At 55.1% G+C, this 22,490-nt stretch overlaps 2 protein-coding genes across 7 annotated transcripts in view; one reads left to right on the forward strand and one right to left on the reverse strand.

Annotated features, from left to right (window-relative positions):
* The window catches only part of LOC106036519 (gonadotropin-releasing hormone II receptor-like), a 31,745-nt gene that overhangs the window by 4,619 nt on the left and 4,636 nt on the right, over positions 1-22,490 (reverse strand). The window contains exons 1-8 of one of the 3 annotated variants that reach the window (XM_067003819.1): positions 11,042-11,180; positions 7,507-7,606; positions 6,901-7,193; positions 5,293-5,447; positions 4,125-4,661; positions 2,592-3,610; positions 959-1,544; positions 167-368 (exon numbers count right to left, since the gene is read on the reverse strand). In XM_067003819.1, coding sequence (XP_066859920.1) covers positions 167-368; positions 959-1,459 — 703 coding nt within the window. In that variant the 5' untranslated portion in view covers positions 1,460-1,544; positions 2,592-3,610; positions 4,125-4,661; ... (2 more) ...; positions 7,507-7,606; positions 11,042-11,180. Of the gene's footprint in view, positions 1-166; positions 369-958; positions 1,545-2,591; positions 3,611-4,124; positions 4,662-5,292; positions 5,448-6,900; positions 7,194-7,506; positions 7,607-11,003; positions 11,181-22,490 lie in introns of those variants that run through there. The other 2 variants (XM_048076337.2, XM_048076336.2) reach the window with 2 other exon arrangements.
* CILP (cartilage intermediate layer protein) lies at positions 11,248-22,322 on the forward strand. Of its 4 annotated transcripts, none has more exons than XM_067003814.1 (9): positions 11,248-11,384; positions 12,874-13,003; positions 13,673-13,756; positions 14,549-14,602; positions 16,021-16,206; positions 17,347-17,661; positions 17,765-17,873; positions 18,443-18,600; positions 19,236-22,322. In XM_067003814.1, the coding sequence occupies exons 2-9, from the start codon at positions 12,940-12,942 to the stop codon at positions 21,581-21,583; spliced, it is 3,318 nt and encodes a 1,105-aa protein (XP_066859915.1). In that variant the 5' UTR covers positions 11,248-11,384; positions 12,874-12,939; the 3' UTR covers positions 21,584-22,322. The 4 variants fall into 4 exon arrangements, with proteins under 4 accessions (XP_066859915.1, XP_066859918.1, XP_066859917.1 ...); XM_067003816.1 differs by lacking the exon at positions 11,248-11,384 and adding an exon at positions 11,545-11,563; XM_067003815.1 differs by lacking the exon at positions 11,248-11,384 and adding an exon at positions 12,101-12,121.

Consider the following 22,490-nt stretch of genomic DNA (forward strand, 5'->3'; position numbering starts at 1 on the left):
GACGGTGACTCCACCACCTCCCTGGGCAACCCGTCCCAATGCCTGACCGCTCTTTCTGAGAAGAAATGTCTCCTCATTTCCAACCTGAACCTCCCCTGGCACAACTTGAGGCCATTCCCTCTGGTCCTATCGCTGGTTGGACCCCAAGGGGCTGGGACCTCCTTACCTTTGTTGACCTTGAGCTGCTTACTGATCTCCCAGATGATTCGGGTGTAGCAAATGATCATGATGCTCAGGGGGGTGATGTAGAGGGTGGTGAAGGTGAACATGTTGTAGAGGGTTTCCTCCCAGTGCGCTCGGAAGCTGCCGTGGGTAACACACTGCGTGAAGTTCCCTCCCGGGACCGTGTGCAGGTGGAAGAGGAAAAGCTGAAACCGAGAACCAAATAACAAGGCGGGGAGGTTTTGGGGCAGAGCACCAAATCCAGGCAGTGCTCCTGGCTGCGCACGGCGAGCACCTCCCTGCTGCTGTCGGACCTGGGGAGATGCTCTGGGCACCCGGCTCTTGGGCTTGGCCTGGACGGGTGGGATCTGGAGCCTGTGAGATCCCATTTCTATCTCATTGTTTCAGAGGCAGAGGTGGGATTCACCCTCGGGTGCCCTCCTCTCTGCTTTCTGCCATACCACGTGCTACTTTGGGCAGTAACTGCTCAGGTTTGTCTTGGCCCAATACAACACGTTTTTGCAGTGGAGCAGGGATACATTTTGGGGAGCTGATAGCCACATGCATAAGAAATAAAAAAATAATGGAAAATGGAATTTTCCCCAGCACTAATTTAGTACCCTAATGGGGTCGCAATGACCTGCTGCTATGACCAAGGTGCAGAACCAACGCAGCGACCACACCAATTTGCTCACCAACGCCAAGCTGCCAAAGGCGAAGCCCACGGACTGGGATGGACTTGTTGGTGAAGCCCCTCTCCAAAACCAAACCCTACAGGGAAAGTGCCCAGCCCTACCTGCGGAGCAGCCAGGAGCACGCTGCCCGCCCAGGCGGCACGCAGCAGAAGCCCGTTGCGGCGTCGGGCACGGGCGAAGGGTCGGAGGACGGCGGCGTGCCGGTCCAGGCTGATCACCACCAGCACCAGGGCGGCCGCGTACATGGCGAAGAGCTTGAGGAAGTTGAGGAGCTTGCAGGAGAGCTCGCCGCCGTACCACTGCACCGTCACGTTCCACACAGCATCCAGGGGCATCACCGCCACCGTCACCAGCAGGTCGGCCAGCGCCAGGCTGAGGATGAGCGGCCGCACGTGGGATTTCCTCCTCTTCCTCAGCAGGCTGCCCAGCACTGCCGCGTTGCTGCACGCCGCCAGCAAGAAGAAGACGGCCGTGATGGCCACGCGCGCCCTCGCCGCCTGCGTGAACCGGGGCTCGACCCAGTGCTGGGGGCAGCGAGCGGCCGAGGCGTTGACGTCCCCGTCCGTGGGGAGGTGGTGGGGAGGCGCGCGGGGCTGGCTCATGCCCTGCCGAAACGCTGGCGGCCAAGCGACCCCCTGGGTAGGGGGGTGAGGAATGCGGTGTGTCTTCAAGGAGAGCAGCTGGAAACTGGGGAGAAACGGGGAGAGGGTGGGAAGCGAAGGTTTGGAAGCAAGGCGGAGGTGCCAGCAGCAGCCCCTGGCTCTCTGTTGCCTGCCTGCACCGCGCTGCCTGTGTTGGCGATGCTGCCCGTGTGCCCTCTCCGGCTCCCACCGTAGCTATAGCAATCCCCTGCCCGGACGTATTTTTAGCTCTTTGCGAGGCAGTTGAGCAGCTGGGGAGCGGTGGCTGGAGCCATGGGACCAGTGCCTGGCTGGGCACGTCTTTCTTTGCGAGCAGACAGCATCTTTTTAAAAACCCCACGATGGTTTCCATGAGCAGGTGTAAGCTTAATGGTCTGCCTCCGTCTCCTGCACTAGATCCACACCTGGGGGTGGCAAGGAGGGGACAAGGGGCATCCCATGCTGTCCAGGCACCGGCAGAGGCTCTCAGGAGAGGCTCGCAGTGGCATTTGGGAGCCGGGACCTTCCCCAGACCGGGGCAGCACCCAGCAGGGTGCAGGAAAAACCCCTCAGCGGGTGCCCCTGAGCCTGCTCCACACCCCTGTCCCGCAGGGCTTTGCCTTTGGGAGGAGAAGCAGGAGGTGAAGGCAGAAACGTGGGCACATGTGGGGTGGCTATAGGGTGATGAGCACCAAGCTGTTCCCCCAGGGTTTGGTTCAATTGCCCCTTTATTCCCAAGCACAACCAGCCTGGGGACAGCCCGCATTTCAAGGGCAAATCCTCCCAACTCTTACGCACACGAGCATTAATGCTCCCAACTGCCGGGAGCTCTTAGCATTTTGAGCACCTTCTGGCTTGCCGATACCAAATTATCACGTTCCCTGCCTTTGCACAAATAAAACGAGCTGCAGAGACCAAACCTGTCCCCCAGCTCCGTGGGATGGAGACGCCGATGCCTCGCAGCAAGCCACCCTCCTCCAGCCCCCTTTGCTGCACCCATCGCCTCCCTCCCCAAAACCCAAAAAGCAAGCAGAGAAAGCAGTAAAAAGTGCTGATCCACCGGCTGGCTGGGAGAAAACCATGCCAGGATTCGTCCCAGTGGACGGGAACATACCTGGCACACGCATGCCCCGAAGCGAAGAGAAATGCCCCTTGCCTCTCCGGTGGCCGTGGCTGCACGTCAGGCTGCTCCAGCACCGAGCATCAGCACATCCGTGCGGCACTGCCCTGCGGTGAGCCCCTCCGAAGCAGCAAAACCTTCCCTCGCCAGCAGCTACACTCTTTTTAGCACAGGCGTTTGCAGGCGCTGGCATCTGGAGAAGGCAACGCCGACGCAAACATTCCCTGCGCCGGCAACGTGCAGCAAACCCAGAGCAGGGCAAGCGGAGGTGGGCACCCCTGCCCTCGCGGGCTTAACGAGCTGCCCGCTTTGGGCTTTAATGAGCAGGCAGCGGGGATGAGGACGGAGCTGCTGGACTGCAAGAAATGGCCAGCGTTCAGGTTGTTGCCTCTGGTGTGGTGGCCAAGCGTGGCCCCGTCAGGGAGAAGTGCCAACGCTCGCCGCATCGGTTTGCTATAAATACAGGAAAATGAGTTAATTATCACTGGGGTTGGCGATGAACGTCCTGTTGCTCAGACAACGGAGAGGCTCGCAGCACACACACACACACCCCGGTGATGCTCCGGGACCAGCCGGCTCCCCGTGAGCCCCAGTGATGAGCACAGCTATGTGCCCGGGCTGGAAATGCCATAAGGAGGGGATTAAACCCAGAGAAGAACTTAGGTCGTTTTGCCACTTTAATAAATCAACTCCTTTCTCTCCACTTCCTCAGTTCCCATCTGATTCTTTTTGCGTTTATTTCAGCGTAATGCCGTGGGAGCGACACAAAGCCCTGGGATGGGTACGGAGCTCACAGGGGCTTAAAAAGCACCGCGAGGCTGGGGATGGGGAATGGGGGATGCTGCTCCTCTGGACAGCAAAAGGGGAGAAAAGAAAAGCAAAAGATTTGGGGGATGACTGGTAATAGCTCGGTGATGAGAAGCGATTACGAGAGGGGGGCTCCTGGGGACCGTTGGGATCCTGCTCTGCATGGGCCAGGTGCTGCTGAGCCTCCTCTGCCTGCTGGAGCTCTCCTGGGCACAGGAAAAAAAAAGAAAAAAAAAAAAAGAAAAAAAAAGTAATTTTTTTTTCCCCTATGTGGTTTAAAAGTCAGATTGCACAGCACAGAGGCAGGTGGCTTTGGCTGAAGGCAGCGTGCAGCAGAGTCCTGAGACCCAGGGGACGTGCAGCCGCCGGAGCACGCAAGGGACCACCAGCCACCGCAACCCCCTGCACCCCCATCAGTTCTGCACCCAAGGGAACGGAGAAAACCAGACCCAGCCCAGCTCTCCCAGCCCTCCTCCCCAAGTGCCAGCTCAGGAGGTTGTCCCCAGGGACCCCCAGAGCCACCACGGGCGGAGCAGGATGGGACGATCCCTGGCACCGTGGGGCAGCGCTCCCGGGGGGAAAAAAGCATGGAAATCGGGTGGGAGCCCGTTTATTGCAGCAGCCCCAGCCGCCTCCTTGTGTTCTCCTCCTGGCTGGAGCAGGGAGGAATTCAGCCCCACATCCTCGTGCTGCCTTTCCCTTTCGGTGAGCTCCTCGCACCTGCACTGGGGCGATTAAATAGCGAGCCAGGAACGCGCTCCCTGTTTGTCCTCCCTCCCGGCTGGCTGCCTCCTTGTCTGGAAATGTCCTGCCTGTCCCCCACTGTATGATGCAAGAGAGGGACAGGATTTTTCCCGGGAAATGTAAGCCTTGCTCATGCCACAATAAAGCCTTTGGTCCCTGTTCAAAGAGGATTTTTGTAGCGTGTCATCATGCAGAAATGTCCTGGGAATGCATTACTAATAAGTCTTATTTTAAGGGTGTGGTCCCTTGTTAAAAATGACTATTTTTCTCCCGTGTTTGCACAGTAAACCTCTTGTGTTTTCTCTTTTTTTGTTGTTGTTGCCTGTCTCCTCAAAGTTCAGCTTGGATGCTGTCTGCTCAGCACTGGTTTAGCCATCACATTGTCGGTCTGCGGGATTAGGAAACGGCGCTGGCAGGCAGGGCTTGTTTCCGTGCTCCTGGCCCCTGCTCTTCCCAAACCCTCTCAGGGCTGGGACGCTGCCCTGGGGCCTCCCAGGAGCTGCACGGGGTCACCTTTAAAAAAAAAAACAAAAACGTGTGAGGTGCATTTCACATCTGACATCCCGTACAAAATGGAACGCAGCACGGGATGCCATCCCCGAGCTGTTAACCCGGCGCAAACACGGGGCGTGCTGCTGCTTATCCCCAAAAATCACCGCCAGGGCCTTGGCTTCGCACTAGCAGGAACAACCCGCCTGTCCGCCCCCAGGAGCAACTCCGGCTGTTTGGCCTTTGGCCTTACAAAAGAACAAGGATCGTGCTTTCTGCCTGGAGGAGGAGGGATGAAGCGAGCGGAGCCAGCCCGCCGTGGCACCCAGAGCCCGCACCCTTGTCCCCAGCCCCTTTACAGGTGCTTCTGCAGGGCTGGGGGGCCCAAAAGTCCCCGCTTGCTCTGAAAACCTCCCCCTTTCAGACTTCTCAGATGCAGACATTTTTCCCCTAATTCTTCTTTTTCTCCTCCAAGCCTCGAATTGTCTCTGGAGCAGCTTGTCCAAGGAAATGTTTGTCTCATACTGGACCCGAAACAGAAAGTCTAGTCAGGGACATCTGACATGCAGTGTTTTTGTGAGTAAATACCAGTGTCCATGAAGTCATTTCCCGGGGTTAGCGATGAGCTCAGCCCTGGAACGGCTTCTGTTCTTACCCAAAGTTCACAAGGCAAGCAGACGGCCGCGCAGCTCCCCGTTTTCATCCTGCTCATTAAATACACATCTGGGCTGCAGCGCGGTGCCGGGGCTGGGGACAGGTCCTGTGCACCAGCTGCGGCAGGGCATCACCCTCAGTTCGGATAAATATTCGCTGCAGAAAGCAAGGGGGGAGCGTTCTCGTTGAGCCTGAAGGGAAATTGCATCCCCTGTGCTGTAACCCAGCAGGGCTCCCTGTCACCCACCAGGTTCCCTCGGGTGTTTCCTTGTGAAATAATGCCCTGTTTCTGGATTCAGCTTCAGGAGTTGGAGCGCTTAGACCCTTCTCCAGGCGTGTCTTGCCCCCAGAGTTGAGAAAAACGTGCTCTGGATGCTCAGCCCCACAGCAATGCTCGGGTTTATAATCGGTGCTCGCAGTGCCACTGAGCCCAGCAAGTCGTAGGGGGGACCCCAGGCACGTACCCATATGGGATGGATAACAGACCCCATGGAAAGGTGAGGTCCCGTGCTGAGAGTGCCCTTTCCAGATGCTCGCCCCGATTTCCATCGTCCTGCGTGGAGCAGCAGCTCCTGGGGGCTTTCCCCTGCGTTTCACCAGCACATCGCCACCGGGGCGCAATGCCCTGCGCCCACCCGTGCCACCAAGCCCCAGCACCACCCGTTCACGAAGCAGAGCCCGGCGCTGCGCCGCGGCTCTCTGCCTTCAGGAAACCTTTCCATCGTGTGGGAAGACAAGAGGATGGAGTCTGTGTCTTCAGACCACCCATTTCTCTCTCCCTCCCCAGGCATCCATCTCAATTCCCAGCGATATCCACAAGGAACCAGGAAGGATGGAAGGAAAGGTTAGCAGGCTAAAAAGGAGGACGCTCTCTTCTCTCACCCATCATTCCCCATCCCTCAACAGGGTGAGAGGGATGAATTTATCTCCCAAAGCCAGACCTCGAGGCTCAGCTCCAGCAGCAGCAGGGGTTTGGTGCCGCGGGTCCCCCTCGGTGCCGCAGCGCCACCGGCACCGACCCAGCCAGGCCCTCGCTGCCCAACCTGGGTATTTTTCCTAGGCTGGAACAAGTTATGAAATCCAAATGTTTTCATTGTGACTAACCCACGGAAGTGAACAAGTTTGCCCGTGTTTTTGGATGGATTTGAGTTGCTGTCCTTGTCGTTGCCTTTTGTGCCCTCTTTCATCCTCTCTATTTTTACGCCTTGCTTCCGTCACCTCCCGGCTTTCTCCCCGCTGGCCCTGCTCTGCGCACCAAACACCCTCCTCTCTCCCATGCTCCCAAGCGTCTTTGGACCAAATCTGATTTTTCTTACGGGAAAAGCTGTAACCACGGCTCCGCATGCCCCGAGGAGCGAGGGCAGGATGGAGCCGAGCCACAGCGCTCCCCACCGCCTCCTCCAGCCCTCCTGGGGAGGACACGGGGCCCCTCGCTGCTTTTTTAGGGTTCACCACCTGCAAACCCATTCCCAAAGGGCACTGGGGGTTATCCAGGTGTTGACCCACTCCATCCCAAGCACCTTTCACAGAGGTGCATGGAAAAGCTCCCCGTGGGAGGGAGCAGGGGCAGCCTCCCCCAGCACCCATTTCCCCTGCGTTTTATTCAAACCTTTGCCTCTCTGAGCAGCATCCGAGGTTTAAAAACGTCCTTGGGTGAGCTTCGTGCAGGGATATCACTGCTTTTGGGAAAGGACGAGGCTGCGGGACGTTTGGCGGCTCCAGTCTCTCCTTGTCTACGTGGGGAGGAGACGATGCTCTTGGGAAAGGCAGGTGTTTCTGCACCCTCACTTGCTGGCTCGGAAACTCTTCCGAAGCTGGAACGCGGACACTTGGTCCCCTGCAAGCCAGCAGCAGCCTCATTTGCCCCATCTCAGCCCCACACGGCTTGCTGCAATGATTAAGCTGAAATAAAAACCACAAAAAAAAAAAGCAAAAAATCTTGCTATTTCAGCAGCATTTGCAAAGAATTGTATATAATGAGATAACTAATAAAACAATTTGATTTTTTGATGCTGGGGCTTTGTTGTTGTGAAAACAGGAGCATTTTTTACAGTACGTGATGGAGAGGACCGTGGGCCCAGCAGCCTGAGCTGGTGCAGGGCTGCAGGCAGGGCCCTGGCCACTCTGCTCCAGGGAAAGGTGCAAAAAACCACGAACACAGTGAAGATCCACCCCAAAAGGGCATGCTTGCTGCCAGTCCTGACCAGAGCCTCACCTGCACACCGCTGAGCAGCTTTTAGCTCAATGCTCCAGCTGGGGAAAAGCCGGCTGGTGCTTTGCCAGCACAAATCAGCTGCAGCCCTGCCCGCCTTGACCTGATCAGGAAAACAGAAAAAAAAAAAATCAGAAAATCAGCAAAACCTGGAGCAGGAAAAGGCACAAGAGAGACAGGGCAGGTCAGAGGCAGGCACTGCGCCGTGCCACCGGCGTGCATACACAGCCTGGCTCTCAGCGCATCCAAGCCCACAGCTAGTGCCTGTAAATAAGAGCAATAAATTACAGGTGTCTTCAGGAGCAATTAGTTAATTGCCCGAGCCAACATGTGCTTCCACACAGGATGCCTTTGTCCACCCCGCAGCTAAACCAAACACCTGGAGGGCTGCGGGCTGGAGCTCTGCCCCTGCTCTTCCTCCGCAGTTTAAATGCCCCCATTCAGGCGCTGCCCTGCCTCGGACCTCGCCGTGGTCCCATTGCGCGTTACCCAGTGTTTGCAATAATTTCACCAACATGATGTTGGGCAATAACTCACGCCCTGCTGCTCACCTGCAGCGGGGTGGTGTGGGCAAAATTTGGCATAGTGGCGGCGCGTGGTACCGCGCGGAGGGCGAGGGTCCCCGGGAGTCATCGCTCCAGGGGCAGCACGGGACCCGTGGTGCTCAGAGGGCTTGGAAGGGCTTGGCCATGCCTAAACGAGCCGCGATTCTTAACTTAATTCCCCCCCAATCAGCCATGTAATTAAAAAGGGCTTCACTACGGAGGCATTTCTGGTGCTGTCAGAGACCAGCCGGTGACCAGCCAGGCCTGGATGCGTGCAGCAGGGATTGCTGCTCAGTCCCCAAACACTCCTAAAAGAACCATTTCCCTGCTGAAGCGCCACCGAAGCCCTTCTGCTGGTCACAAAGCAGGTGGCAGCCCTGTTTTCCAGCCCAGGGGGCCCAGTGGTGTTGTGCCAGCAGGTCTCTGAAGCATCTGGGCGATGCTTTGTGCGTCTGCTCCGTAAATGCTGCAGGTGGAGGCGAGCTCCGCGGGGCCGGGGGCGAGGGTTTGGCCTCTGAGCAAGTCCTTCCAGGGGGGGGGAACGCCGCCTCGCTCCTTTTGTCCCAGCCACAGCCCATAAATTCTCATCCGTGCCATAAAAACAAACTACAGTAGTTCATTTTTTTGGGCCCTTTCCCAAAGCTTTTAGGCAGCTGGGGTTTGCTTTTGTGCTGACGAAGCGGTGGAGGAGGGCTTAAGCGAAACAATATTGCGGCGGCTGCGGGTGCGCTGGTGGTTCAAACCTCAGGGCGAGCCCCGGGGACCCACGGCACCTCCCCGCTTCCATCCAAACCGTGGAGGTGGCGGCTCCGAGTCCTGGGATGTCAAAACAGGGCTTAAGAACAACAGCTTCGGCTCGGCACCAGCCACCCCTGGAGCACGGCTGGGGAAGCGCTGGGAGCCAGGCGCTTAGCGAAACCCCAGCTCCCAGCTCGCCCTCCTGCAACACGCAGCCTTCCCCAGCGCGCTCGGGACGGAACAAAGTCATCAATCAGTTCTTGTAGCTCCCACCTCCGTAAACAGGAGCGAGCCCGGGAACACAGAGCAGGGGAAAAAAAGCGTCAGCTCCCTTCGGTGCGGCGCAGAGGGCGCGGGCGGGGAGGAGCGGGGCTGCTGGCCCCACCGTGGCCCCACAGGGGTGCGAAGCCCAGGCGAGCCCCGAGCGCGGTGATTTTGGTGATGGTCACTGTGCCAGTGTTGCCTTGAAAGGGCAGGAGGCACAAGTAGCCGGGGCGAGCATCGCTGCCCTGTTTTCCCCCCATTTTGTTAGAGGGGAAGGAGGGGAGCAATGGAGGCGCCCAGCGAAGGAGCGTGGGGAGGGAGGAGGTGAGAGCTTGGCACCGGTTTGGGGGGGAGCATTCGGCACAGCCGTGTTCACATAAATACACTATTGTTTTCTAATTACACATCGGTGAGCCGGTCATGGAAAAAAACAGAGCCAGCAGAGCCTCCCCGGGGCTCCTCCATGGCAGGGGAGCTGGAAGGGAACGTGGCTTCTCCAGACCTTGGCTTCACGCAGGAAAACGTCAGTGATGGAAGGGAAAACACGAGCCGTCCAGTCTTGCTGCATCCTTCCCTGCTAGCCATGGGGCATGGCAGCATCCCGCTGTCCCCTCCGAGCATCTCCCGGCTGTGGTCGGAGCTGGAAGCAGGCTGAGGGAAGCTGGGGCTGGCATCGGGCGCATGCCGTGGCCGCGGCGAGGCACTGAGAGTTGGCACGGTTGGGCTTTCCGGAGGCGTGGGTTTTGTGGGTTTTGCACAAACCAAACCCAGATGCAGGCACGGCTGGGAGCAAAAGCCAGGGCTGCCAGCAGCCAAGCCCAGGGAGACCCACTGCCTGCTGCAGTTAAATGCTCTTAAATCTGGTGCTAATTGATCAAATTCCTCTTCCCTGCCACACAACCAGGTGGGGCCGGGCTGCAGTACCACTCCTCACAGCACCCCAGCACATTTTGGCATGGGGAGGCTGCTCGAGCGTGGCCGAGCTCCGTGTTTGTATCTCAGAGCCTCCGGCTCGCTGGACATCCCTCACCCACCAGAGAAACCTTCTGACACTTTCTGGCAAATCCCAGTTGTTTGCTACTTTTAACTTCATAAACAGAAACAGGAGTTGGCGCCGGGCACCTCCGATTATTTTTTTACGTGACCCCGTGATCGATGTTCCTCCTGCACCGCTCCCTCTGGCAGCGGGGCCGGGAAGCATTACTAAGCGGGCAGCCTGTCCCATCGTGTCCCGTCCTATCCCATTCGATCCCATTCCATTCCTTTCCATCCCATCCCATCCCGTTCCACACCCCACTGCCCGTCCCCATCCCTAGCACAATGCGCACGCAGCACGTGTGATGCCACGGGGCAGGCACGTCCCTGCACAGCTCCACGCTTCATTTCCAGAGTTATATGGGAAAAATGTGGTTGCCCTGCTCGGGGGGGCTCTCCTTAGGGTCCTTGCTAGCTCTGCCCATCGGTTCAAGCAAGATGTGGTTGTGTTTATTCACAAGGAGGGTCTCGGTAAGGTTGTCATCCCTCCTCTGCAGCTCGGGGCTACCCCAAGGGGTCTGAGACACGCATCCGTCCACGTCCCCAAAACCCCGCAGCATCCTCACCCGGCCCCGGCCAGAATCAGCGCAGGGGGGAGCGGGCAGCAAGGGGAACGGTGCTGAGCCCAGCCCTGCCCCAAGCCCACCGAGCGTGGGGAGCCCCCAGGCACCGGGGGGGCACTGCCTTGCCCCAGACCAGGCGAGACCCCACAGCATCCTCACTGCGGCGGGACACGGGCAGGACCCCCCTCCACCTGTGAGATATCCCCGCACGGAATTGCCACCAGCATCCGATTTGGGTCCGGACCTAGCGCGAGCCCCACAGCCCAGATAAATGATGGTGACAGCGCTGTCACCCACGGGACCACGGCACGAAGCCCCCGCGTCCCCACACTGAGCCGCAGCCGCGCTCCCTCACCGGGGCAGCGCTCTGTTTTCGCCGAGCTCTGCGTTTACCATCACCTCGCCGGGGGTTGTCCAGCCCGCGGCTTCCTCGCTCGTCCGATCTGCTTTTGCTCGGCGGCCCGTGGCGCGGTGCCACCTCCGGAGCCGCACGCCGCGCTATATAAGCCACCTCGCCGCGCGGGCTGCGGGGAGGCTCGCGCTTCGCCCGCTGCAGCGGCAGCACCGAGCCCCTGGGAAGCTCCTGCTCCTGCTCCTGCTCCTGCTCCTGCTCTCCTCCTCTGCAAATTCCTTCTTCCCGCAGCTGCTCCAAGCCCTCGCTCCCCCGGACCGCAGCGTGGCTGGCGGCGAGAGGACGGGACGTTCCTCCGTTGGGTTTTTTTTATGGTTTTTGTAGGTAAGAGCAAAAAAGGAAAAAAAAAAAAAGTCCCGCTAAGTTTTTTTTTTTTTTCCCCTCTCTCCGCAGCAGGCGTTATATAACTCTGCTGGGTAATTAAGGCAGCGTAATTACAAGTGGCTGCGATTGTGGAGGTGGGAGTTCCTTGCTGGGGAAGCCCGAGGGTGGCCGACGGCTGGGTATATACGTGGCGAGGCGGCTCGCGGGACTGCAGGGCGTGCTCGGGTCGGCGTTCGGTGGCATCGCGGGGCTCCCATTCATCCCAGTGCGACCTCTCGCTCGCTAACTGGGCTTGGCACGGGGCTCGGAGCGGGGCTCGGGGACGAAGGCGCTCTGCTCCCACGGGGCTGCCGGAGCTGCGTCCTGCACCGCCTTGGGCTTGAGCCCACCTGCCCTGGGGGGGGGGGGGGGGGGAACGTGTCCCCCGCACCGGCACGAAAGCCTGCGCCGAATGAGCCGCAGCCAGCTCCCGAAATAGCCCGCGAGTGGGAATCGGGCTTTCCGCCCGCATTCATTTTTCCTGGTTATTGTCTGGCTGGAAGTTCGTGACCCCGCCGTAAGCCCACAAAATCCCGCTCATGTGTTGCTCGTTATTTGTGCTTGACTGGGATCCGCTGAGCTGTAATCAAAGCGTTTCCTCTTCCCAGAGCCCCCGTGCTCGGAGAGGTTCGTTCACGCTGCTTGCAAGCAGCAAGGTGCTTTTGCTGCCGCTGGTCGCTGACAGCTTCGTTTTGTGGGTAAGCTGAGGCACTGAGCAGTGACAGCAACTTTTTCCCCCGAATTCATTAATTTTGGGAGCGTAAACAAAGCACCTGTAGCTGCAGCAGGCGTCACTGTGGATAACAGCAGCTCAAACGCTGGGTACCTTCCGAAATCAAATGCTGGAAACCCCAGGGCTAAGTGATTTATTAAACACCAGCTGCAGCGGCCGAGCTGGGGGAGAGAAACACAGAGCCTCAACCCCTCACCTCCGTATGCAAAAAAAAAAAAAAAAGAAAAAAAAGGAAAATATTTGGCATCTGGCTGCAAGGGCTTGGTTTGTGCGCGGGGTTTTACGCTCTCAGCGGTGCTTGGGAGTCTTCCCCTCCCGGGACACGCCACGAGCAGCGGGACAGGGCAGAGCGGGGCATGGGGGCCGAGGCAGAGGCTCTGCAGAAACACTTAGCCCGCAAAAGGGCCCGGCGAGGAGATGTCGTTAAAAAGCAGAGCTCTGCAGAATAGATTTAGGATCAGGGCTGAGATGCGATGGCGAGAAGCAGAGGGACACGGCACAGATGTGCCACCTCTGCTGGGGGACAGACGGACAGGAGCTGCTGTCTGGGGGGAGGACGGGCTGCCCTTTGAGCAAAAGCTTCTGCGATTTCTTCTGGATCGGGGCGGTTGTGGGTGCTAGATCAGGATGGCCCCGCAGGGCGTTTTGCTGGGAGAAGAATCCCGCAGGTGGCTGGCACTGCAATGAGCCCTGACCCGGCCGCGCTTCTCCCCGCAGGTCTGGGGAAGGCGCGGGACGGCTGCGGGTACTCGAGGAAGCCCCCGGTCACCTCTGGACACCGCCATGGTCACCGCGAGAGGATGGCTGCCGCTGCTGCTGCTCCTCCTGGGAGCCACGGCCGGTTTAGGTGAAGGTCACCCCTTGCTATTCCTGTCCCGGTGCTGTCCCCGGCCAGGGGGACACGGGCAATGCCACGGGTGGGCACGGCGAGGGCAGGCACCGCATCCTCCTCTCCAGGAGAAGATGCGTGGGGCTGCTGGATCTGCGTGCTGCCAGCCCTCGCACGGCGCAGCACGCCAAGGAGCTGAGCCATCAGGACCCTACCCGCTTCGCTCGGGAGGGTTTTGCAGAGAAACGTGCTTGCAGGCTCTTCGGATTTGTTTTCCGAGGCTATACAAGAATTTCGCCCTGAAGTGCTCTGGCCAGACGCCCGGGGATAAGAACAGGGAGGGTCAGTGCTTAACGGGGACGTGCCCAAAAACCCCGTCCTGCGCTGGGCAGCTCTGTGCTCAGCTCCCCAGTTTAAGTCCGAGCTCATCCCCTCGGGTTCTTTTCTCCCCCATGTAGGGGAAGGCAGAATGTATTTTATGCTTCCGGATATAAAAAGATGATTTGGTCATAGCGGCTCCAACACAAAGGGCAGCAAGCCTGAAATGCGACAGCACCGGGGGAAATCCCAGCAGGAGGGACGCGGGGAGGGCTCTGAGCACAGCCAAGCCATGCCCGACCACTCAAATCTAATTAACTTATTATTAATCTGTTTTAATCTCCAATTTGTTAATTTGTTGACCCCTAGGTCAAAGGCTTCTGAGGCAAAACCTCGGCAGGATCCAGATAGGACAGAAAACCTTCAGCCCGCTGGTGATGCTCAGCTTAGAGAGTGAGTTGTCTCCCACCTCGGGTGGCTTTCCCTTGCTGGGAAAAAAAGATATTGGCGCGTATTTTTTTTTTCCCCAACCTTAATTTTAAAACAAATCAGTTCACGGGAGGAGGTGGGACATTTAGGCAATGGAATAAATGCTAATCATTCGTGACCTCCTGTCGGGTTCGGGCTCTCGCTGACACACGCCGCTGGCTCCTCTCCTGGAAAGCTGAAGGTCAAGTGCATGACCACAGCCCGGCCCAGGAGGCTGAGGACGGTGCAGTGAGGGCACGGCGCGTTACACCCAGCCCTCCCACCCCGTGGCAGGCGTGTGTCCCCCCAGTGGCCTGTCCGTGTGTCCTACATTATGGGGCGGGGGTTTGGGGGCTTCCCAGCCTCCCGTCCCACTCCCGTGGGGCTGAGCTGTAGGATGGAGGTGAGAATTGAAGCTCAGAAAATACGGACATGGGCGGCCAGGTTTGCACCTCTCCCTTCCGCCTGCTGAGAGGGGTTTTTAGGGAAGCTGTCAGGAAAACTGCAGCTTCCCAAATTTCCCCTCCAGGTGGATGGCCCCCAGTCGTGCTGGGGCTGGAGCTCACAGAGCAGGTGTTAAATTGCGCTACTTCAGGAAGAAATAAAGCTAAACCTTGAGGTTTTGGCCAACACCAAAGCAGCACCTGCCCTTGGCTGTGAGCAGGGAGCCAGAAGCTCCGCTTTTACCGCTGGGGGTGGGTGCACAAAGCCTCCCTGGGCTGTTCAGCTGGGCTCAGCGCAGCCACGAGGGTCACAGCACGCGTCCTCTGCCCGCAGGTACGAGGAGCAGCTCTCACCGGGGAGCCCCGACCTTCGCCTACGCCAGACGCAGTACGTCCCTGCCTGCCCCGTCCCTCCCCGCACGCACCCTTGGCTTCTCCCCATCCTCCGCTTCCTGCTTTTTCTGCTGTCAAGGTGCTACCCTGAGCTTTAAAATGCCATTTTGCTCCACGGGACTCCCCTCCTCCTTTCCTACCATCACCAGCCCCGCAGATTGAAGCAGCTGATCCCAAATGAGCTAAGCAGGGCTGTGAAGGATCTTACAGAAACCCCACTTCAATCTGCTGCACACAAAACCCTGGGGCAAACACGTTTATCAGTGTGCCTCCTGGAACAAGGCTGTCTCCGAGCTCACCTCCCCCTGCATCCCCTCTAAATCACCCCAAAATTGTTAACTAATGCCTGTCAGTGTGCCACTCGGGATGCTGAACGGGGATGTCAGCGTGCCAACAGATTAAAAACTCGCCCCGCTAAGCCAAGCTCTCACTCCACAACAGACCTTACTCTTCCGTGGCTGCTGCCATTGAAATGCTTTTTTCCAGCCACCAGAACCCATTTAAACACCTGCTTTTGGAAGCCAGTTTCATTTTTGAACAGTTCAGCCCCTGTCTTTCTAGCAAGTAACCTAACCTGGTTTCCAACAAAGCTGGCGGAAGAGTAGGTGTGGGAGATGACGTGGTACCCGCACGCGTTTCCAAGAGACCTCATTTTTAGAAACTTTAGTCAGAAGTGCATCCTCGTAAACATTATTAGAACATTGACATTTAAAAATAAACCCAAACCACACGCTTGGAGTGGATCTCATCCATTCAGGCAGCTTAAACTAATACCACCTAGCAGCCTTTTAAAGAAATTCCTTTAAACATCTAACCGCAAGCTAAACTTTCAAAAAAAACCCTTTGTATTTTACAAATCAGCTGGTCCCCAAAATGCTCAGCGTGCTCAGTAGCATCTCAGGCTTCTGTTCTGCACACAGTAAAGCTCGGGCTCTCAACAAGACACACGATTCCCCTACAGAAAACACATGCTGAAGCATGCTTAAAGACATTCAATACGAGCATACCAACAATTTTACCCTTTTTTTTTTTTTATTTAACCACATTTGAAATGCAGGCGAGCGCTGCCCCTCAGACAGCATTTAAATGACAATGTGTGTTTGATTTCCTTTAAGCCAAAGTTATTCAAAACTAAGCATGAGCTGCGTGCACTCTGCACCCCTTGAGTTTATCTTAATCATCCTGAATTCGGTAGCCTGCAGGGAATTAAGTCAGAAGCATTCAGGCGCCTTCTCGTGCTTTATTTCCCAGCTCCCTGACCATGCTTTGAGTTTGTTTAATCCATGTGGTGCGTGATATCCAAATACAAATGCGTAGCCGAAGCTATATAGAAGCTGTTAAGAAAACTGCCTGTTTTGGGGCAGCCGTACGTGTAATGTGCGTCGCACTAACACACCAATGATGTTATTCAAGGTCCACTAGTTCAAGATTCAAAAAGGTTTTTGTCTCCATGGTCGAAATGGAGCGAGTGCTCAGCAAAGTGTGGCCAAACCGGTGTGCAGAAGCGTACCAGATCCTGCCTAGCTGAACGCCTCTGGGGCGTGCACTGTAATGAAGCAACTGAGGAAGGGCGGCTCTGCATTGGACATGTCTGCTCAGGTGCTCCTATAACCTCAATTATGTCCTGATCTCACCACTGCATGGGTGTTTTACTCCCTTCGTGGCCTTTTTTCCATCTTTTTCCTCCTTGCCAGAGTTCTGAGAGATGCAAAACCTGGTGTCTTCCCAGGCAGGGCTGGAACATACAAAGGGAGCAGAGCATAAAGACTGGATAGCCAAACAGCAAGATGAGGGGGGTCCAGATGCAGGGAAGCAACAGGAACCCATAAAGATCCTGGGGATATAGGAAAATCTTGTAGTCTCGATACAGCAGCAGCTCTCAAAGCACAGTCAGTGTCCGCAGGCTGCTGCCTCCATGCAGCCAGACCCAGGAAGGAAAAGAGTGGGAAATATTGGATTGCCACAGCCTCGCTAAAGCAGCGTATAATAAATTATATTATTCTTGTACCCCCCTTTTCAGCAAATCACTCTGAAAACAGTCCGTGTTTTCTCCAAGAAAGTTGTTTTGGGTTTTCCCTATTTCTTCCATTTCTTTAGAGCAATGAAAAAATTATCACAGAGCTGCTGTACAGGGATGCTCTGCGATCATAAAGGAACGACCTGAACCCTTGCAAAAGGGAAGAAAGTGGGAATTATTTAGGATTAACTGCTATAGGCAACGACAATATTTCAGAGTCACTGTTTGGGATACCGCTCATTAGACCTATCAGATAATGTTCATCTGGCAAGTAACCTATGTCCAGAACAAGTCAGGATACTGTTGAATAAGGGGAGACAGCTTTTAAAATACACCAGTGCTGTGACATTTAGTTGGTAACAGAAACCTACAAAGTTGAAGGCGTTTGGATGTGTGATTTTGCCAGGGTTCAGCTAAGAGCTCACACGCAGATCTGGATTCAAGTTTCCTTGAAATTCAGCCCTTTGGGGATGGTAAATAAAAGTTGCTAGCTGTAATTATATCCACGTGGCTGCTTTCTACTAATTGTAAGGTTCAGAACTACATCACCCCCGTGTTTCTAATGCACAGCTGTTGATAATCTGTAAAAATACGTTTTGGATCCAATTTATTCCTTATGCCCTATCTGCCTTATTGCATCTAAATTAAAAGCAGGCACGAGACCGTGCTGTGAGCAGGACGGGGACTCGGGCTGCTTTCTGACCCGCCTGCCTCCTCTCCAGCCTGCAACATCACGTGCCCCATGGGCCGCGTGAACGCCGACTGCGACGCCTGCATGTGTGAGGATGTGACCCTGCACGGAAAGGTCTCCCTCGAGGACGGCTCGCCCGCTGCCGATGCCCGGGTCTACCTGCAAGCCAAGAAACTCAAGCTGTTGACGACAGCTGATAACAAGGGCACTTTTAGGATCCCCGGGGTCTGTCCTGATGGCAAAAACACCCTTAAAATAAAGAAAGCCAAATATGCAACGGCCGCCGTCACCGTGCCCGAGACAAACAGAAGAAACCTGGCGCTCCAAGTGCAGCTGCAAAGATCAGGTAGCCCCGAAGAGATGGGGGAAGTTCAGCACTGCTGAAAGCAGGAGGCTTTATGCAGTTATCGGAAATAAGACTAATGAGGTGGCCTTTCCTTGTCCTGCAGGCAAACCCTACATTGTAAAGAGTCCCGATGACAAGGCGAGGAGAGTGGGGCAGAGCGTGGCGCTCTGCTGTGACGCCGTGGGGACTCCGGCCCCCGACCGCTACCTCTGGTAAGGAACTTGAGTTTGGTCCCATACCCTCAGGGCAGGCAGAAGTCTTCACTGTTGCACAGCCTTGATTTTTTTACCTCCTTACTCTCTTACATAAAGGCATTGTGTTTTTTTTAAGCTATAAAACTGCGTGCTTAAATACACTGAGAACCCACCGCTACAGCTGATGGTTTCCTGGAGATTTGCAGAGTTGGCATTTCTCACAGGTGCAGTAATGTAATCCGCGCAGGGACTTAATGGAAAAAACATACAAATAGGGCTTTGAAAAACCTCGCCAGGTGTGACTGGCAGCTGTGTCTGGAACTGTTTTTAGGTGAAGCCCCTGTATGGATTTGTAGCCTGACTAGCACCCCATACAACACAGTGGAGAGATGTTTTTAAGTACAACCACAATACTGAACGGGCAGCTCCTGGGACGTAGCTGCTCTGTGATACTGGAGGTGAAGCTGATGGAAGAGGTCTGGCAAAATCCGCACAGCAGGACACAGAGGGGGCTGGATCCAGCCTCTGCTCTGCACCAGTCATTTAGTCAGGCTCTGTCCCGTTAACTGTCTGCCTGTTCCTGGCAGGTACCACAACGGCTCACTGCTGGACCCCTCCATATACAAATATAAAAACAACCTGATTCTGAAGAACCTCAACAGAGGCCAGGCAGGAGAGTATTTCTGCAAGGCCAGCAGCGACGGGGGTTCAGCAAAGTCCCAGTCTGCCAAGCTTTCTGTAGTAGGTAAGAAAAACGTGCATGATGCACTCCAAAACAGCTGGGGAGGCAGCGGGGTGCAGAAACCAGTGCTCAGTAATTGTCACACATGTGGGAAAGAAAAGGCGCAGGAAAAACATTCAGCCTTTATCTCACGCATCCGCTAGTGGATAAGCCTGAGTGAGCTGGTTATCGGCCAGATGCTCTCTACAAACTGGAGCTCTGGATTTCAGATGACCTGCCCAACTCAATTTGCTGGGCACGGTCATTTCTCACTGTAATTGCTGCCTGGCGTGTGAATTTTGTATTTATTTATTTATTTTTAAGTCTTGGGACCCATTTCGGTCTGTCCATAGCCAAAAAGCCAGGCAGCTGCAGAACACCTAGCTGAGGCTGTTTGATGGCAGCGGCAGGAAAGCAGGAGCTGGGACGCTCCTGCAACCACCACTGCTCTTAATCGGGTACCTCAAGTTACAGTTGAGCACCTGCTTCACTGAAACAAAGGCCAGATGAACTCAGCTAAACAAAATTCTGCAAACCATGTGTTTTATCGCTGCAAAAACCTGAGATCGGAAGCAATGTTTAGCTCTGAGGGTTTCAGATCACGTACAGATGACTGTCCAATTATTTCATGCTGCTCATTAAGAAATCCTATTCAACAGGAAGACAAGAGGCAGCCTGCAACCCCCAGCCCCAAAGCCACCTCATCCGTCTTCCGCACGACTGTTTCCAAAAAGCAACTAATTCGTTCTACTACGATGTGGGCAAGTGCCCAGCGAAGACCTGCGTTGGGAAGCTGGATAAAGGACTGCGGTGTAAGGACAACGTTGCCTACTGCTGCGGGGCATCCAAGATGGAAACGAGAGAGATCCCGTGCGACGGGTACACGCTCCCCACTAAAGTCACTGTAGAATGCGGCTGCAAGAAATGCACCGAGACCAGAATAACGGTTCGAGGCAGAGCCACAGCAGCAGATAACGGCGAGCCGCTGAGGTTTGGCCACATCTACATGGGGAACAAGAAAGTGAGTATGACCGGCTACAAGGGAACCTTCTCCATCCCCATCCCCGCAGATACCGAGAGACTGGTTCTGACTTTCGTAGATCGGCTGCAGAAGTTCGTGAACACAACGAAAGTTCTGCCGTTCAAGGAAAACGGAGGTGCTGTGTTTCACGACATTAAGTTGCTAAGAAAGAAAGCCCCCGTTACGCTGGAATCCACTGAAACCAACGTGATTTCTTTGGGAGAAATGGAAGATGATGATCCAATTGCCGAATTAGAAATTCCTCCTGATTCATTTTACAGGAAGAATGGAGAACTTTACAGAGGCAAAGTGAAAGCCAGTGTGACGTTTCTGGACCCAAGAAACATCTCAACAGCTGCTGTGACACAAAGTGACCTGAACTTTGTCGATGAGGAAGGAGACGTATTCCCGCTCCGCACGTATGGCATGTTTTCCGTGGACTTCACTGATGAACGGGGCACCGAGTCCCTTAACGCAGAGGAGGTGAAGGTTCATTTGGACACTGCTCAGATCAAAATGCCCGAGCACCTGCAAGAGATGAAGCTTTGGTCACTGAACCCCGAGACAGGATTATGGGAGGAAGAAGGGGACTTCAACCTTGAGAAAAGCAGACGGCGCAAAAGAGAGGAGAGAACTTTCTTGGTTGGAAACATGGAGATCAAAGAAAGGCGGCTTTTCAACCTGGACGTCCCAGAGAACAGACGGTGCTACGTCAAAGTCCGAGCGTACAGAAGTGAGAGATTTCTGCCAAGTGAGCAGATCCAAGGGGTAGTGATTTCTGTTATAAACATGGAGCCAGAACCAGGGTTCTCTTCCAACCCCAGAGCGTGGGGTCGTTTCGACAGCGTGGTCACTGGTCCCAATGGCGCCTGCGTGCCAGCTTTCTGTGACGAGCAAAACCCAGAGGCCTACACAGCTTATATTTTGGCAAGCCTGGGGGGAGAAGAACTTGAAGCCGTGTCCTCTGCTCCCAAACTCAATCCCAATGCTATTGGGGTCCCACAGCCATATCTCAACAAGCTCAACTACAGGAGAACAGACCACGAAGACTCAAACACCAAGAAAACTGCTTTCAGCATTAACATGGCCAAGCCGAGTCCAAATTCCGCGGATGAGAACAATGGCCCTATTTATGCCTATGAAAACCTAAAAGAATGCGAGGAAGCTCCATACAGCGCCGCTCACTTCAGGTTTTACAGGATAGAGGGAGACCGGTACGACTACAATACAGTTCCCTTCAGCGAAGACGACCTCATGAGCTGGACCGATGACTACCTGGCATGGTGGCCTAAGCCCATGGAATTTAGGGCCTGCTACATTAAAGTAAAAATTAACGGACCCCAGGAAGTGAACATAAGGTCTCGCAACATGGGCGGGACACATCCACGTACCATTGGCAAGCTCTACGGCATCAGGGACGTGCGCAGCATCCGTGACTCTGAGCAGCGGGACGTGTCGGCAGCCTGCCTGGAGTTCAAGTGCAGCGGCATGCTCTACGACCAGGACCGCGTGGACCGCACGCTTGTGAAAGTCATCCCCCAGGGCAGCTGCCGCCGCGAGAGCGTTAACAGCATGCTCCACGAGTACCTGGTGAACCACCTCCCCATGGCTACGAACAACGATTCCAGTGAATATACAATGCTGGCGCCTCTTGACCCGCTGGGGCACAACTACGGCATCTACACTGTCACTGACCAGGACCCGAGGATTGCCAAGGAGATCGCTCTGGGCAGGTGTTTCGATGGCACCTCCGATGGCACCTCCAGAATCATGAAGAGCGACATCGGTGTCGCGCTGACTTTCACCTGTTCGGAAAGGAGCGCAGCCGAGCAAAGCATATTTGAGTCCCAGAGGAGCTCGGGCCAGCAGTCCATAGTGGTGCCGCCACCCCCAAGGGAGAGTCCCGCGTTCCAAAGGCAGATGGAAAGCCGCCGAATCACCCAAAGCAGGGTCCCGATGAGAGGTCAACGGCCTTCCTCTTACTAAAGATACACAGGAGTCTCACTAAAGTCAATCGCATTTGATTCAGTATAACCTGAAAGGAACATCCACCTGCAAGTAACTTCATTCAAAGCAGGTAGATGTCATTATTTTTGAGATGTGATTAAGGTGCCTCTTTTTTTCTTTTTACATTGCACCGGAAAGGAAAGATAAGGCCAAAATTGGGGGCCAGTAGTTGTAGTGGGTTTCTGCCTTATTAAAAGCATCCAAAAAAAAAAAAGTTCTGCCTGACTTTAAAAAGCTTCACAATAGCCTAAAGAGAGGATTAAACACACAACTCACTTAAGACGTGTATATAAGACATTCTTCTGGTCTGCATCTGCAGACTTTGCCAGCCCAAGTACCTGTACAGTAGTTGATAACATGAAAAGGAATAAACTGATTTCCTGATACTGAATTCAACTGCAAGGTTTTGTACTTGAAATGTAAGTATTTTATTTATTTCTAGCTTGTTTTAGATGACCGTATTCAAGCTAAACTACCGGCAGCTGCATTTCTAAGAACTCACATGCTTGACAGCACAGAGAAGCCATGTGGATTTGTAGGCTCCACATGGATAAAATTATGGCTCTCTCTTGCTTCCTGCATTATTTGAGAAGAAAATCCTTGCTCTACAATAGGGTAGATTAATAAAAGTCATTTTGTAATTCTGACAATGCTGTATTCCCTTTGTGTTTGACATGCCCAAGTAAATAAACCATGTGTAGAGCTGACAGAAGAATAATCTGCAAAATTTCTTTTCAACAAACGGGTCAAAGCTTTTCGATGCAAGACTGATCCTGGGTATGGGAAAGTGGTTTGGCGGGTAGCTGCTGCTCCCTTTAAGTCCAGGGCTTCGCCACAGCACGCTGCATTCAGGGAATCTCCAGTCTCTGGCCCACAAGCAGCACTA

The sequence above is a fragment of the Anser cygnoides genome, chromosome 11, assembly GCF_040182565.1.
Source record: "Anser cygnoides isolate HZ-2024a breed goose chromosome 11, Taihu_goose_T2T_genome, whole genome shotgun sequence".
Taxonomy (NCBI): Eukaryota; Metazoa; Chordata; class Aves; order Anseriformes; family Anatidae; genus Anser; species Anser cygnoides.